General features: G+C 48.5%; 1 protein-coding gene across 7 annotated transcripts in view; it reads right to left on the minus strand.

Moving 5' to 3' along the window:
• CBFA2T2 (CBFA2/RUNX1 partner transcriptional co-repressor 2) overlaps positions 1 to 18166 on the minus strand; it is a 125058-nt gene that overhangs the window by 22054 nt on the left and 84838 nt on the right. For all 7 annotated transcript variants that reach the window (XM_029070514.1, XM_029070513.1, XM_039912971.1 and 4 more), the window contains 3 exons: positions 6397 to 6540; positions 4464 to 4705; positions 2606 to 2695 (listed from right to left, as the gene is read on the minus strand). In XM_029070514.1, the coding sequence (XP_028926347.1) occupies positions 2606 to 2695; positions 4464 to 4705; positions 6397 to 6514 (450 nt within the window). In that variant the 5' untranslated portion in view covers positions 6515 to 6540. The remainder of the gene's footprint in view (positions 1 to 2605; positions 2696 to 4463; positions 4706 to 6396; positions 6541 to 18166) is intronic.

Consider the following 18166-nt stretch of genomic DNA (forward strand, 5'->3'; position numbering starts at 1 on the left):
AGGTTTACTACAGCAGGCACTATAATTAATGCCTGAAGCAATAATCGACAAAATCCCAATCGCAAGCCAAAAATCTTCCATAACATTCTTACCTCATGCTGTTTGCTCAAACGGAATGAAGTTAAGGAGGGTTTATTTATTTGAACAGATGTACAACTATAACCTTAATCTTCTGGAAACGATGGGGACTCTACAGAGAGCATTATTGATCTTTGTATCTGGGGCACATTTAAGAGGACAACCTGCCCTTAAAATTATAAAATATTGTAATTATTTCCTTATACAAGGAATCTTGAAGCCATCTTGTGATTCCGGTGTCCTGGGGATATAATTGTCTAGTTAGCTGACACTCAGAATTGAAATCAAGATAACACTGGCACAGCTGTTAGGGGGGAAAACTGCACCCCCAACTGCGCCCTAATGTTAAAGTGACACAGAGGGAGCAGAGAGAGACAGCAGAAAGAGAAGGAACGTAAATGCTGTTGCCCGGTTCAACTGGGCCCATATTTCAGCCCTAACGTGACAATTACGCCCAGTTCTCTCAATGGTAGAGCGCCAGTCTCGCCATCAGATGCTCACGGACGTGAAGCCGTGGCGTGCTGCACTCTGACAGGCGCGTGATGTCAGGTGAGCACTCTCTAATTCCCTATCGCTCTAGCCCAAACGCACCGTGAAGACGCACTATCGCAGCATTAAGTGTACACTATAGTGACTTCAATTAGCACCGCTCATCTAAAGCAAGGAAAGTAAAGTGGGAATGGATAGATCAACCGATCATTCAATCAATGGTATTTACTGGGGGCTTACTATGTGCAGAACACTGTACTTAGCACTTGGGAGAGTACAGTGCAGTACTGGTACACGTGCTTCCTGTTACGTTTGCTTTTTAAAGAAAGATTTAAAATTTTCTCTTCACCTCACCCTCTACTTAGGGAGGGGGGAAAATGGTAATACGTGATGTACCGATTTAATCTATTTATTTAATCTATCATATACTTAGTACAGTCGTGGGTACACAGTAAGGACTGTGTAAATAAATACCTTTGAATGATCTATGTGATCTACGATCTATTTGATTTATGTGGCTCATATGCAGAAATGGCTAAGGAGCAGACGGCTTTTAATTTGAGGCATCGGGGGCATACAAAGGCATAACCAGGGTAATTCATCTGCGACTCCAAAATAATTCCCACTCGCTCTGCTCGAGTGTTTAGGATAACCAGGGATTGGCTCGGAAATGAGAGGCCCTGACCACAGATATTCGACTAGCTAGGCAGATTAGGGAATAAATAAGTAAACTGGAGAGAATGCATAAAACCACGTCACTCCAAGTCATCCGGACCTGGCCGAAGAGCTGCTTTCAATGAGGAGAGGCCGCGAATGGCCTCCAGTTGAGTACGCTTGAGGGTTTGGAATTGGCGACTTCCTCACTGGCCTACTCTAACCAGTCCTTCGTAAAGGATTAAAGCAAAGAGAGTGAGATTTTTAAACAGCTCCATGTCACTAAGGCATCCTGGAGTATATATGACGCTATGCATTCCCATCTGACATGAGTTCTGCTCCAGTCCTTCTAAAGGGCTGGGGGTGGGGGAGAGGCAGATAAATACTCATACCATGCACAACTGATGATTTGCCCAGAAGCCCTGAGATTAGAAGCTCCTTCATTCATTCATTCAATCGCACTGATTGAGCACTTACTGTGTGCAGAGTCCTGTACTAAGGGCTTGGGAGAGTACAACAATAAACATATTCCCTGCCCACAACAAGCTTAAAGTCTAAAGGGGGAGAGGCAGATATTAATATAAAAAATGAATTAGAGATATGTACATAAGTGCTGTGGGGCCGGGGGGAAGAACAAAGGGAGCGAGTCAGGGTGACGCAGAAGGGAGTGGGAGAAGTGGGCTTAGTCAGGGAAGGCCTCTTGGAGGAGATGGGCCTTCAACGGTGCTTGGGGGAGTAGAGGCGGGAGTAACTGTCTGTCGGAATTGAGGAGGGAAGGTGTTCCAGGCCAGAGGCTGGAAGTGGGAGAGAAGGGTCGGCGACAAGATGGGCAAGATCAAGGCACGGTGGATTCGAGGAGCCAAGCGTGCGGTCTGGGTTGTAGTAGGAGAGTAGCGAGGCGAGGTAGGAGGGGGCAAGGTGATGCTCCTGCATTAAAATCTGGATTCTGCTGAATAAGTTACCTTGGGGAGCTGGCTTTCTACATAACCCCCCTCTGACTTGCAGACTACATGTGTATAAAGGTCGTCTCAAACCATGGTTCTCAGAGACGCATTTTGCCAAGGCTGCGATCTTTTAAAAATGAGGCTGAAATGATCAATGGTGTTAGGTGGGTGGTATCTAGGCAAATATTGCTTGGGAAATGAACTTTTTATGAGAATATTCATGATTCTGATCATTTTGCTATTTTGTTGGGAGCAGCGCCAAAGTTAATCAGATGACCACACTTAAGGAAAACTGGGGTTTCAGACAAAACGGTTTAGGAAATAAGTTCTACAAGAATTGTCTTCATATTTTGCTTCGCATTTCAACTTTTCTGCCAGTGATCTTCTAGAATATCCTCTTCGCCACACTATTTGGAAAAAGCGCACACTCAGTCCTTTACCTTGAGGAATGGAATCACGAAGGGACGGAGTGGGAAATTTGTAGCCTCTTGAAGCTTACAGTGAAATTCTTCAATAGTCACTGTTGAGTTCTGAAAAAAGGAATAAAATGACGACTCTTATAATTTTACGTTTTATGGGGATTTTCTCTTGGAATTTTGTTATTTACCTATAGGACTTCAACCACTACTCAGCCTGCTCTCTAAGAGCAGGGTTCAACTGTGGAAAAAAACAACCCCCACCATCTCTAGAGAGCAAAAGATCACCCCTCCCAGAATCTAATTTCCATTTTTCACTCCATGATATCTTCATTAGCAAAGCAAATTAGCAAACTCAAAAAAACAGTCTCCACAGTACTATTCACTCACATTGCTACTCTAACACTAATCGATCTCATTCTAAGCTCTTAAACCATACTAAAGTTCCAGTGGTTTCCAAACTTGAGAAATTGATTCCACAGCACCCTATTTTATCTCACAGGAATCCCAGTGTATTTCAAGGGTATATTGGTCAGAACTTGGAGAAGGGACCAGGGCTAGCCCCATTCCACTGGATCAAATTGATGTGAAGTCAACCTGGGGGGTAAATATTCAGGGAATACCAGGCTTCGAAGGTCACTGCCCTGTTTGTGTGCAGCTGCTTTCAACAGTAAGAGAGTCAGGTGTGCGACTGTACACGTAATATACCCACCCACCCTCAACACCTGCCACAGGGGGAAAGTAGGACAGGTCTCCACGTAGTTTACTGTGAACCAACATTTCTTCATCTGAAAACAGTACAGAGCAAGCACAAAGTGAATCAGCAGCCGATATGAGGAAATCAGAACTCCCCTTCACCACAGGGCCATCCCACACGATTTAGATTTGTTTGTCTAGAAAGAATAATGTGCACTTTTCCATTCTGAGGAAATTACGTCTGCATGAGGAGATGAAAGGTAGGATTCATTCTGAACCATTTACTTGCATCGTGAAGCTTGTAATTTGTGAAATTATTATTTTGAAAGTTAACCCTGCTATTTTCACTTTCCTCTTTAGTTTGGAAATAATGTAGCCGGCATGGGACAGACCAAATAAAAACCTCGGCTTAACTCACTTGAATGTCAGAGAGGCTGTGGAACCTACTTAAGTGGTTAGAATGCGAGCCCCATGGGGGACAGGGATTGGGTCCAACCTGATTAACTCTGTATCTACCCCAGCGCTTAGAGCAGGGCTCGGCACATAAGCGATTAACAAATACCGTAGTTATTATTAGTTGAAAAAAGGAGGTTTTCAAAAGTGTCCAAAACAGAAAAAAAAAAAGCGATCTTACAAACGGGACAGACATAAAATTGATATCTACCAGGTAAACATCGTTTCTGCAAAACCTACAAATGAACAGATTTACACGTACATGCAGGTCTCTGTAATAGTGTGCATCTGTGCGTGTATCACAGAGAAGGGGGAGGGAAAAACTGCCAAGTTTGTCATTAAAGTTATTTTTAATTCTTTCAGGAGTCTGTTTCAATGTTCCTTGGTACAGCTTCATGGGCGTTCAGTGGATGAAGAGGACGACGACAGTGGTGATAGTAATGATAATGAAGATGATAATAATAATGTTAAGCGCTTACTATGTGTCAAGCACTGTTCTGAGGTAGATACAGGGTAATCGGGTTGTCCCACGTGGGGCTCACGGTCTTCATCCCCATTTTACAGATGAGGTAACTGAAGTACAGAGAAGTTAAGCGGCTTTCCCGGGGTCACACAGCAGACAAGTGGCAGAGGTGGGATCAGAACCCACGTCCTCTGACTCCCAGGCCCGTGCTCTTGCCCCGAGGCCATGCCGCTTCTACGTAATGATGATGATGACATAATTCTTACTCACCACCAATGCTAGAACCAGTGTCCGGACCTTTTCCCCGATCTCGGGGGAGATGTCGTTGCCAAACTGCTGAAGGGTGGTTAGGAAGCGTTTTAACTTGCTCAGCTGTCGGGCTCCGCAGGTGGCCGGCAGTTGCTGATTGGTCAGTGAAGAGGAAGAGGAAGAAGCAGGACCGTTGCTGAACCTCTGGGGTGGGGACGGTGCGCCATTTAGGGTCGGAGGAGAATGATTAATCCCGTTGGACACTGAGGGAGAACACAATCAGAACCCCCAAATGGGCACGTTACCTAATGCCGCTGATGGCTCTAGCGTCTTCTTCGGGTCTCAAAGAGATGGAGTCGAGAAACTTTCACATCCCCAGCTTCAGGTCTCCTCAGAACGTTTTCACCAAACCTGTGCCCTCCTCCTCCACCCCCAACGTGCGCGCACACAGAGACACACGCACAGATTCATGCTGCGTAATGCAGTTTAACGGGCATCACATCACGGAAACCATTCTGTATACCAATTTTACCCTCTCAGGGTCACACCCGGAGAGTTTCCAGTACCCGTCTTGACTACGGGAGGGAGAGTCAAGTAGAGGCCTGCCCATTCCATTCCTAGCTTGGCCAGTGGCTGGCGAGTGGAAGGCAACCCGCTACAAGCCAAGACTCCCCTGTGCTGGGCAGCAGAGGCACGGGAGAGAGTCGAGGGCTGAGAGTCAAGTTGACTGCGTGGAAGGAGGCAGTGGTAAACCACCTCCGTGTTTTTATCAAGAAAACTGTATGGATCCACTACTGGATCCACGGCAGGTGGGGGGGGGGGGGGGGGGGGGGGCGTTCTGGGAGAGATGTGTCCGTGGTGTCGCCACGGGTCGGGGACGACTCGACGGGATAAGACAAGACGACACCAATTTACTCGCCGAGGCCCAGGCTGGCATTTAAGAGCCAACTTTCTCTTCAGACTTCTTTTAAAAGGGCCGGTTTAGCCACTCTCAGTACTGACAGATGGAAGCCCAACCCCAACGTCAACCCTCACTGGTCACTAAAGCTAAGTTTCTTCCACAACAGTTTTCTCTAGGACGTCTTTTTGAAGTGCAAAAATCTTCATTGTTAACAAACCTTAACCCTCCTCTCTACTAAAAGATTCAAAGTTTTCTTAAATGAAAAAAATCTGGAAGTAGGAAACAGAAGTGGAAAAGTACTGAGCGTTTCAATCCACACTTTCTGAAGTATAGATCATAGTATTAGTGATTCCGGCGGCGGTGTGAGTAGGATTTACTGAGCACCCATGTGGAATGCTTCACTGTATTATACTACGGAATAAAGACGTGAAATTTGAGTAAATGGATTATTCCAGTTAAGCACATATACTTCATCTAAAAAGACACCCCTCTTCAATGGTCCTATTTTATATACACCCAGTCACATTCTCAAAATTTTTCAAAGATAATTCAAGCCCTGTGTTAAATGCTGGTATCAAACCCCGCCCCAGCCCTCCTGCCTTTTTTTTTTCTTTTCTACTCCTTGTCTTACTACAGTTGGTTGGCATGGAACAGATCAGGTATCCGAGAAAGCCAGTTAAGTATCAATGTGCTCTGATTCTACAACCAGTTTTCCGAATGTAGCCAATGTGTCGTCTTAAAGTCACCCAGCTGTTTAATCTTAGGAAGAAAATGCTGGGCTTTTGGAAAATAAATTTTAAAATGAAAAAAAAATCCATTTAAATCCACCTATAAGGAAGACAGAAATTTAGGGGATCCATCAGAGAATGGAAAAGGGGTTATCTCTGAGCACAGGGATATAGTTCGATGAATAAAAGCTGGGATATATAGCCGCTTCACAAACTGCCTGCCCAGTATGAAAGAGCCTATATTCTGTAGCGGGAAAAGTAAGGAACCGTGCTTCCAAAAATGCCCACTCTTCTAACGTCCCGGCACGGTCCGCGCACGACTTACATGCAGTAGGAGTGAATGACACTGGGCGGGGCCCACCTGGGTTGACAGGTGGCAGGGGTGCCATGGTTGGAGGTGAAGATCTGGATTGTATCTTCACTTCCGCGGGGGATCCAGGCATCGCTGGGATCCTCTTCTCGCCAGCAACTGTTGAGAAGAAATGATACACATTCGTTTGCATGTGAAAGTCTGAATGTTAAAAGACGTGTGGCTTGTACCCAAAGACAAGATAAGGCATTTGAGATACCGCATCCCTTATGCTGTGCCACGAGAAGTACTACTGAATTTTGAATCTGTCCCTCTGGAAACCCAGGGGGAGTTTATGACCTGATGTCATTCAGCTTCAAGCAACAGCCCCATGAGATAACCAGGGGGGAAGCAATCGCCGCCATTTTACAGAGGGGAACTGGGCCCAGAGGAGAGAAGCAACCTGCCCACCAGAAAGCAGCAGAAGGAAACAGGCTCCGGGAATTCCCGATCCCACGTCTGACTCTCACTTCACCGGAAAACTTCAGAGTTGAATATGATCATAAGGTTTTTTTAAACAGCTTTCTAAATTGAAATGATTCTGTGAACTAAATAACGTTTTTACTCCCTCGGTCTACAGAAAGTTTTAATATCGCAGTTGGAATTTAGTTGAGAATTGACACTATTACAGTATTAATAGTAATTAATGAGTAATTCTTTTTTTCTCCAGTTCACTGTACTTGAGACCGCGTTTACCTTAAGAAGACATTTACAATGTATTCTTCTTTCACCTGCTGACAGTTTAACTAGATAACTGATAACGAAACAGCGTCTTGGAACAACTTTCATTTACTTAATAGTCGTAATAATAACAATAATGTTGGTATTTGTTAAGCGCTTACTATGTGACAATCACTGTTCTAAGCACTGGTGTAGATACAAGGTAATGAGGTTGTCCCACGTGGGGCTCACAGTCTTTATCCCAATTTTACAGATGAGGTGACAAGCACAGAAGTTCAGTGACCTGCTCACGGTCACCCAGCTGACATGGGGCAGAGCCGGGATTAGAACCCACGACCTCTGACTCCCAAGCCCGGGCTCATTCCACTAAGCCACGCTGGCAGGGACTGTCTCTATCTGTTGCCGACTTGTTCATCCCAAGCGCTTAGTACAGTGCTCTGCACATAGTAAGCGCTCAATAAATACTATTGAATGAATGAATGAATGAATGCTTCTCATTTCATTTCCTGTAACCCCGAAAAGGTCTTTGGAAGAACTTTGCCTCTTTCTAGTCCTCATTTTTCCTCACTGCAAAATCCACACGAATGATTCCACCACCATCAACTTCAACAGCCGCTGTACTCTGAAAGCCCACTCTCGCTAACTCATTCATCCATCCTTTCTCTCCGAGGTGAACAAACTTAACCCAGAGAGGTCAGAATGAATCTCTAGAGGATCCACAAATTCTCTTCCCCTGAACTATACTGGTGTGGAAGTCTACCCTCCTAAAGCACAGGTCTACCCCGGGCAAACCTCTCCCCTACCGAAAAGAACTCACCATCAGAACCAAATCACTTCCAGGGGCTCTGCTCTGAATATTTCTTCGAGTTCTTATCCGTGTCGACCCGCACCGGGTTAGGAGTCCCCAATCAGGCTGATTCGATGTGGGGTGTCCCCTGATATGCCCATCCTGACCGGTTCGTTCATTCATTCATTCATTCAATAGTATTTATTGAGCGCTTCCTATGTGCAGAGCACTGTACTAAGCGCTTGGAATGGACAATGCGGCAACAGATAGAGATGATCCCTGCCCAATGACGGGCTTAGGTTCAGGAGTTGGCCTGACTGGATGCAGCTGGTCAAGGGTACTGGCAGTTCTTTGTGTTTCCCCACCTGGACTCTGGGCAACACAAGCATTTGAGGAGAACAGTTTCAGGGTGAGGGGGAGAAGGTGACGGTGATTTTGCTTTTTTTAAAAATGGCATCTATTAAGCACTCACTATGGTCCGGGGCACCGGACTAAACACTGAGGTAGACACAGGCCAATCAGGTCCGACACTCCCTGCCCCACATAAAGCTCACATCTTAAGCCCCATTTTACCGAGGAGGTAACTGAGGCACAGAGAAGTTAAGTGACTTGACCGAAGTCACGGCTGTAAAGTGGCGGAGCCGGGATCAGAACCCGGGTCCTCAGACTCCCAGACCCATGGCTCTTTCCACTAGGCCACGGCGCTTCTCCAACTGCCTGAAATGTTTCGGCAATCAGTCAGTCGTATTTACTGAGTGCCTACTCTGTGGCGGAGCGTGGTACTAAACGCTTGGGAGAGTGCGACAGAGAACCGGCGGACATATTCCCTGCCCGTTAACGAGCTCTCATCATCAGCCTAATACGCCGAAAGCGGGATTCTTGGGGCTGGCCTGACGTGAGGCTAGGTGGGAGAAGACGGTCCAGTGCAATCACAGATCATTTCAGGTTACAAATAACGGGCAGTTGGATTCCCTTCAAAAGGCATCCCCCTCTCAGGCCGAAGTATTCGCGGGGTGCTGGATACCGCTAATTCAGAAAATTGTTTTCCTCAGCCAGACCTAGAACCTTCTAACGAGAAAACACTCGACCTAGCTGATTTCTCCGAAATATTTAGAGATACAGAATAAATGATTAAGTCAACGTGGCGACACCTCATCACGAAATCGATGTCCGTTACGCGCCGTCATCTGCGGGCTTAAAACCAAAATGAGCAACGCGACCTAACGGAGACAATATTCAACAAATCATCCCTCTCTCTCTTACACGCAGGGCACTTGATTCTTCTGAAATTGATGACTGTCCTATATGATTAGCTGTGGCGCTTGCCTTTTCCTCAGTGACGGTTATAGCCATGCCCTTCTGAAGAGTTGACAAGTTTCCAGCACATCCATCTGTGGCCCAGCTTTTGGGGGGAAGGGGGAGAGGGGAAGGAAGGAACTCACAGTTGTCTCACACTAATGTGTCGGGTGCAGTGTGCAAGAACCTAAAGGGAGCCTCTCTTCAGACCACCTGCCATTTCAACGAGGGAGCCAAAGGCCTGGGGAGAGCTTAACAGTTTGACGTGTTTCAACGTTCGGCACGAGACGGGATCGGGCTCTCCGAGCCGGCCAAAAACTAAAGTCTGAAATGCCTACTTTCTCTCCGACTGAAAAGTTCGGGTCCTTTCCTGTGCAAACACTGGCTTACTTGAAGGATGCCCGTGAGATAAAGGCATCTCATCTCCTCCTTCTCGGGGGTCTGATCTGGAAATTATACCCTATTTTTGATCTGCAGTTTAGTCCACCGTGGGGAATCCGCATCACTAAGTGGCAATACAAGAAACACATGGCTACTTAGCTGTGGATAACCTTAATGGAAAAGGAAGCAAGAGAGGGAAGGAGAAAAGGAAGAAAGGAGGGAGAGGCGGTCCTTTTCCACTCTCTTATTCCTGCCTTCCCAACTCCCCTCTCCTTTCCCCCGCTCCCCTCCCCACAATGAGGCTGCGATGGGAATCAGAAACACTTATCTGGGAGGAAGTTTAAACTTACAGGCTGCGAGAGGAGGTCCCTGAGGAAGAGGCCTGAAAGGAACTAATAAGATTACCAAGGATTTATCCATTCCTAGGGCAGAAAAATCTTATCAATTTGAGATAGGGCAATGTGAATGCTGTGGAGCTGATCCCCGGCAGGCGAGGGAGTGGAAATCGGGCACTGTTTGAGAGCGGGCTAGAATGCCTTGTTATTATTATAAGAGAACTCCACTATAAGCCTCCGGGAATGGAGCATATATTACTCCAGGGGCAATACTGCATACTAATTTCCACAAATACTGGCTCTGAAGAATCAGATACTTCGCCGACAAACGACAGTAGCGTCCAAGACAATATTTTACCATGAAGAGCCTACGGTGTCCACGCCTGGAGATCTGTAAAAGAAAAATAGAAGCAGGAGCTGGACCAGATGTTCAAGATCCCTTTTAGCTCTGATTTTCAAACCATGTCCTGGTGACCAGTAACTATGAGAGACATATTAAGTGCCAAGTCTGGAGAATCACTGGTCGCTTTGGCTCTGAATACTTGCGACAGCACAATAAAACAGCAAAAATCACATTTCAGATGGATGCCAGAGTTGGAAGCTTACAGGGTGGAAATCTCTCAGCAAAATTACCCATTAACTCAAATTAGAAAATAATGACCCCACTCTTTTCCCTCTCCAAATAATACGACCCTGGGGGAGAAGCCCCAACGAGCAAGTTATTTTAACAACACAGGCGAGCCTTTAAATACTGCCAGAAGAGACGACGATCGACGGCAAATATCCAAAGCCACGGAGTTGGCAAGATGCTCAGATGGCACTTGAGCTGTACGTGTGCAGAGAATAAAGACCTTACTTTTCCCTGTGCCTAAATTCACTCTCTGATAGCAAGGCAGGTCTTTTTAGGAAGAACATTAATAAGCTCACTGGGGGTAGGGAGTGCGTCTGTTAGTGTTGTCGCTTGTATTCTCCCAAGTGTTTAGTACCGGGCCCCGCACACCGTGAGTGCTCAGTAAATACCACTGAGTCTTGCTGCATATACTTGCAGTCACTGCAGCAAAACATTAAGTGGGCACCCTTGTGCTCTGAATGAATTGCTGATCCTTCTAGGAGGGTCTCACTTCCTATTCGGGAGTGGGGGAGCTGGGCTGAGTGACGCCGACTGCTCTGGCATAATAGAAATCCAGCTTTAATGTAGGCAGAGCTTGGTCTTTAAGATGTGGGAGGCAGAAGGGATAATCAGTGAACAAGAGTGGTTAAACCAGGAATGTGTCGGCATCACATCACGATTGTGTGACTGTGGGCAAGTCACTTAACTTCTCTGTGCCTCAGTTCCCTCATCTGTAAAATGGGGATTCAGACCGGGAGCCTCACGTGAGACAACCTAATTACTCTGTATCTACCCCAGCGCTTAAAACAGTGCTCTGCACATAGTAAGCGCTTAACAAATACCAACATTAGCATTATTACTATCATGAGGTTTGAAACTGCTTCTTCAAAGACAAGGAGGATCAGAGGTGGAGTCTGACACTGCTTTCACCCGTGGACGAGACCCACGTGGTAGAAAGTGGAGCAAGAATTCCCATTCCCCAGTAATCTGGATCCGGAAGAGAGAGCGGCCCAGCACCCGAGACCAAAAATCCGTCAACGCTCCAGGTGGAGTCAGGCGACCTCAGATGCGAGGACGGCCCGGACGGTTTGTTAGAGAGAAAGCAGTGGAGCTAACTGCAGGCGACAGATCAGAGGCAAGCCTTTTTACAAGATATCTGGTTATTACAACTGAAATTAATGCCACCAGGCACTGGGTCTCAGAACAATTAAGAATCCAAAGAAAAGCAGATGAAGACGCCCCGGATGATGATGAACAGAAGACGATGTGGGAACCTAAGCGATTTAGACAGTAAAACGGAGGGACAATTGGCAATAAAGGGGAATGAAATTCATGAGGCTCACCAGTTGGGTCAGGTAGGTACTTTAATGCCGCTCCAACTGCTTTTCACGCATTCATTCGATCGTATTTATTGAGCGCTTACTGTGTGCAGAGCTCTGTACTAAGCGCTTGGAAAGTACAATTCGGCAACAGATAGAGACAATCCCTGCCCGACAAGGGGCTCACAGTCTAGAAAGGGAGGAGACAGACAACAAAACAAGCAAACAGGCATCAATAGCATCAATATAAAGACAATTAGAGATATATACACATCAATAAAATAAATATGTGCATAGATACACAAATGCTTTGGGGTGGGAAGGGGGGTAGAGCAGAGGGAGGGAGTCAGGGCGATGGGAAGGGGAGGAGGAGCAGAGGAAGGGGGGGGGCTCAGTCTGGGAAGGCCTCCTGGAGGAGGTGAGCTCTCAGGAGGGCTTCGAAGGGGGGAAGAGAGCTAGTTTGGCGGAGATGAAGAGGGAGGGCATTCCAGGTCAGAGGTAGGACGTGGGCCAGGGGTCGACGGCGGGACAGGCGCGAACGGGGGACGGTGAGGAGGTTAGCGGCAGAGGAGCGCAGAGTGTGCGGGCTGGGCTGGAGAAGGAGAGACGGGAGATGGAAACTAGGACCCAGTGAGGCCACATAAGAACACCAAAATATATTCTTGCAGCTCAAGGACCAACTGCCTGGATAACTAAGGAATCGCCATGCGGGGAATATTTACATTACAACAGCATTAACCGCCCAGCGGTTACAGCGAGAAAATCGATAGCTCTGAACACGCTTCCACTGTACTATCGATAAATGAAAGAAGGGTGAAATGTGAGCCTATTTTAAAATGCAATTACCAACACCGGCCCTCCTGCAAACCAAACGGGAAGAGAAGCGGCGTGGCTTAGTGGCGAGAGCCCGGGCTCGGGAGTCAGAGCTCACGGGTTCGGATCCCGGCTCTGCCGCCTGGCAGCTGTGTGACTTTGGGCAATCGCTTCACTTCTCTGGGCCGCAGTTCCCTCATCTGGAAAATGGGGATGAAGACTGTAGGCACCACGGGGGGCAACCCGATTACCTTGTATCTACCCCGGCGCTTAGACCAGTGCTTGCCACGTAGTAAGCGCTTAACAAACGCCAACATTATTATTATTATTAAAACAGTAAACTCGGAATACAACTGGGAAGGGTGGGCCCAGTATGAGAATTAGAGAATAAGAAAATGTATTAATAATGTTACACAGATAATTACTCCCCTTGCTCTGAAAGTCATAGATTATCGAAAATATTTACAAATAGCGGATACAGCCCGCCAAGATGAAACATCCCCTACCGAGACAAAAAGAGACATGAGGAGAAAAAAAATATAAGGACTTCATGAGAAATCAAAAGAAATTTTAAGGGTATCTACCCAAGTGAGAACGATTATAATAATGATGTATAGTACAGAGGAGAAGCAGCACGGTGGAGTAGCTAGAGCCCGGGCCTGGGACTCAGAAGGTTATGGGTTCCAATTCCGCCACTTGTCTGCTGTATGACCCTGGGCAAGTCACTTCACTTCTCTGGGCCTCAGTTACCTCATCTGGAAAATGGGAATCGATACCGTGAGCCCCACGTGGCACAGGGACTGTATTCAACTCGACCTGCTTGTATCCACCCCAGGGGTTAGTACGGTGCCTGGCACTTAGGAAGCGCTTAAATACCATAATTATGATTATTACAGCTGTCATTCCGGTCAAGCATCTGCACGATGCCTCCGAGTCAACACACTCTGAAACGGAAGAATGAACTGAGGGGAGGAACAAGCAGGGAACTAAACCTATTCCCTTCTCGGAGGTCTTCCTGTTCCCGGTTTTTCAATGAGGTCTTAAAACTCTCCAGTCAACAGCATTTACCAACCACTTTCTGGGGCAGAACACCGCAAGCACTCGGGAGAGTAAAATACAGAGGCGGTAAGCACATTCCCTGCCCACCACAGTGCAAAATCCTGGGGTTAATCTGGTCGGGCACTGTCCCTGCCTCGAACGGGACTCACAGCAGGAGGGACCACCGAGGCACAGAGATGTTAAGTGACTTCCCCGAGGACACACAGCAAGCAGCGCCGGGATTAGCACCCAAGTCCCCTGATTCCCAAACCCACGCTCCTCCCACTAGGCCACGCTACTTCTCCTGTCCGTGACCGCTCCTCGGCGTGACACCTCAGAAACCGTTGCGGAGACCCCCCAAATAGGTCTGGGCTGCACGTCTCTCTCCACCGGACCACCGGGCGACTCCTTCCGGTGCCCGCTGTCTCCCAGTCGCGGGTCCCCATTCCCAGCGTGCCCCCTGCACCGCCTGTCACGTGGACTGAAGCCGCTGCCGGGCATCTCTCTCCACCGGTCCCCTGCTCCCCGCATGCCTGTACGTTACCAGCCGCGCGGGCTCGTGCCGCTGCTTATCTGTCTCCACCAGATGATAATCATCATCATAATGGCATCTGTTAAGCGCTTGCTATGTGCCAAGCACCGTTCTAAGCGCTGGGGTAGATACAAGGTAATCAGGTTGCCCCACAGTCCCTTACAGTTGAGGCCCAGAGAAGTTAAGTGCTTCGCCCAAGGCCACCCGGCAGACAAGTGGCGGAGCCGGGATCAGAGCCCACGTCACTCCTCCGTCGCCCCCGCCGCGGTTCCCGGGGCCCCCCGGGCTTCCTCCTTCAGCCGACCACCGTACGGCCTTTCCGGGATCCCGCATCCATCTCCCCCGGATCCCCGGGGACGGAGGGAAGCGGGAGCGGAACGGCACCGCCATCATGGCTGTGGCTGCGACTGGATTCTTGAGCTGAGAGGAGCCTGAAATTCCCCTCCTCCAGCTGCAACAGCCTACCGACCTTCGTGTCTGCCTCAGTGTTTCTGTTTCATCTCTCCTTCCCTGTCACCATTCCCCATTTCGCCATTAAATTGTGAGCTCCCCCGGGCCCAGGGATCCTATTTCCCACAAAAACAGAGCTCCGCAGAGAGTAACTGCTTAATAAACTATTTATATTAATATCCGTCTCCCCCTCAAGACCGTATGCTCGCTACGGGCAGGGAACACGTCTACCGACTCTCGTGTACTCTCACGTACAGAGAAGCAGCGTGGCTCGGCGGAAAGAGCCCGGGCTTGGGAGTAAGAGGCCATGGGTTCTGATCCCGGCTCCGCCCCTTGTCAGCTGTGTGACTTTGGGCAAGTCACTTCACTTCTCTGGGCCTCAGTTACCTCATCTGGAAAATGGGGATGAAGACTGTGAGCCCCATGTGGGACATCCTGATTACCCTGCATCCCCCCAACGCTTAGAACAGTGCTTGGCACATAGTAAGCGCTTAACAAATGCCATCATTATGTACTCCACTCTCCCAAGCGCCCAGTAAGTGCTGGGCACATACTAGGCACTCAAGTGCCATTAATGACGACGATAAAACTAACGGTCCATGTCCGGGCAGATCATACAGCGTGGCTTAGTGGAAAGAGCACGGGCTTGGGAGTCAGAGGACGTGGGTTCTAATCCCGGCTTCTCCGCTTGTTCATTCATTCATTCAGTCGTACTTATATCCCGTTATATCTCGTTATATCCCGGCTAGACTACTGTGTCAGCCTTCTCTCTGACCTCCCTTCCTCCTCTCTCGCCCCGCTCCGGTCTATTCTTCACTCCGCTGCCCGGCTCATCTTCCTGCAGAAACGATCTGGGCGTGTCACTCCCCTTCTTAAACAACTCCAGTGGTTGCCTGTCGACCTCCGCTCCAAACAAAAACTCCTCACTCTAGGCTTCAAGGCTCTCCATCACCTCGCCCCTTCCTACCTCTCCTCCCTTCTCTCTTTCTACCGCCCACCCCGCACGCTCCGCTCCTCCGCCGCCCACCTCCTCGCCGTCCCTCGGTCTCGCCTATCCCGCCGTCGACCCCCGGGTCACGTCCTCCCGCGGTCCCGGAACGCCCTCCCTCCTCACCTCCGCCAAACTGATTCTCTTTCCCTCTTCAAAACCTTACTTAAAAATCACCTCCTCCAAGAGGCCTTCCCAGACTGAGCTCCTCTTCCCCCTCTACTCCCTCTGCCATCCCCCCTTTACCTCTCCGCAGCTAAAGCCTCATTTTCCCCTTTTCCCTCTGCTCCTCCACCTCTCCCTTCCCATCCCCACAGCACTGTACTCGTCCGCTCAACTGTATATATTTTCGTTACCCTATTTATTTTGTTAATGAATTGTACATCGCCTCGATTCTATTTAGTTGCCATCGGTTTTTACGAGATGTTCTTCCCCTTGACGCTGTTTAGTGCCATCGTTCTCGTCTGTCCGTCTCCCCCGATTAGACTGTAAGCCCGTCAAACGGCAGGGACCGTCTCTATCTGTTGCCGACTTGTTCATCCCAAGCGCTTAGTACAGTGCTCTGCACATAGTAAGCGCTCAATAAATACTATTGAATGAATGAATACTTATCGAGAGCTTACTGTGTGCAGAGCTTGGAGAGCACAATTCATCGACAGATAGAGACGGGCTCACGGTCTCCAAGGGGGGAGACTTGTCCGCTCTGTGACCTTGGGCAACTCACTTAACTTCTCTGTGTCTCCATTACCCCATCCGTAAAACGGGGATTAAAAGTGTGAGCCCCACGTGGGACAACCTGATAATCTCGTATCTACCCCAGTGCTCAGCACATAGTAAGCGCTTAACAAATACCATCATTATCATCCTACTCGGTGGCTGTGCATTTTTTTCACCATTTATTAAGCATTTAAGATGTGCCAGGCACTGCACTAAGCCGGGGTAGATAGGAGACAGTCAGATTGACAGCAGTCCACGTCCCACGTCTTTAATCCCCGATTTACCGACGAGGCACAGAGAAACGTGGTCACTTGCCTAAAGTCCTTCTCGGGAAGCCAAGGCCACAGAGAAACGTCGCCGGAGGTTCATTTAGGCAGTCCGCCCTGACGGTGGAGAGGAGAACTTGCTGACTTCTCCGAGTCCACTGATCCAACTGGCTGCGCGTCAGACGGAGGCCCTTAGAATCTGCTGGAAGTTTCACAACAGTCCCGAAAAACTCAAATGCTTTCCCTGGCAAAAACCCTTCTCGGGCTGAATTCATCTTCCACTCCTTCGCTTCAAGGCAAGCGGTGGCTCCCAAGGCTTGGCATCTCTGTTGGCCTAGAAGCATTTTCTCAACTGGGGATCCAAATCCGTGATTCCCCAAGACTCTGACATCCCGCGCTCTCTGCAAATTCCCTCCTAACTTGCGATCCATCACCAACCTATCAAAACTGCCGTTGCATTTGGGAACGGGAATGTCGTCTCCAGTGATGTTGGCCGCCACAATGGTGCCGATGGAAAATATTTGAGAGTAAACATTTACGATTCTTGTGTTCCCAAGCACTACGTGTACGGCATGTTTAAACTTGTTTACGCCGCACAGCTCTGTCATCAAGCTGCCAAACATCAAAATTTTATGACGATGTGCTAACTTCGCACCCAGACACAACAAATGTTGACCATTTAAATAGCAGTAGAGTTACCGTTGCCCGACAGTAAAATCGAGAGAGATGAAGAGATCACACATCTCAATCGGAAAACGTTCTGCAGCTAACCCTGAAAAGAGATTCACTTATTCCCACCGAAAACCCTTTTTTCCCCCACGGACGCTGAGATTCCAAATAACCACAAAGATCACCGGAAAGAAACACGTATATCCGGGGTGAGAATTTATAGGATACACAGAACCCTTCTTATAATTTTCGCTTTGCATCATGAACACGATACGGGGGCTCATTATAGCAAATATCTGGATTGTTCTGGGTCAAAAGCAGTTCTCCAAGCAGCCCCGCGTCTCTTCGCGTCCCTCCTCCTGCTCGCCACCACCCCAAATCCAGAGCTGCTTGGAAGGGAGGCCGGCCTTGGGCAAGATTTAAGGAGATTACCCTCCCCCACCTTCCCAGAGCAGAAATGGACAGAGCGTACCATGCACAGTGGTAAAAACAGTCGTCGTTAGGCACTTCCTGGATGACGAGCTCTATATTAAACTCTGGGAAAGAGTATCCGGGTGGTAATTAGACACAGGTTTAGTGCAGCGGTGGAGCTCGGCCGGTTACATCGCGATGGGGAAGGGCGACCGAAAGACCCCCAGAGCTCGTGCTAATTCTCCCGTGCTGCACCCCGCTCCACGTCAGGAAGGGAAAAAGAGAACACAAGTACGGGCCGAAGAGGATCCGACCCTGATGGTCGATGGACCACCAAAAAAGCCAAACACAGTAGTCCGTGCGAGGCTGTTGGGTCTGAGTCTTGGATTGTGCCGAAACAGGCTGGGCCCCGAACAGAAGAAGACAGGAAGGAAGCCACAGCAAAATAACTGA

The sequence above is a fragment of the Ornithorhynchus anatinus genome, chromosome 8 (genome assembly GCF_004115215.2).
Source record: "Ornithorhynchus anatinus isolate Pmale09 chromosome 8, mOrnAna1.pri.v4, whole genome shotgun sequence".
NCBI classification, from domain to species: Eukaryota; Metazoa; Chordata; class Mammalia; order Monotremata; family Ornithorhynchidae; genus Ornithorhynchus; species Ornithorhynchus anatinus.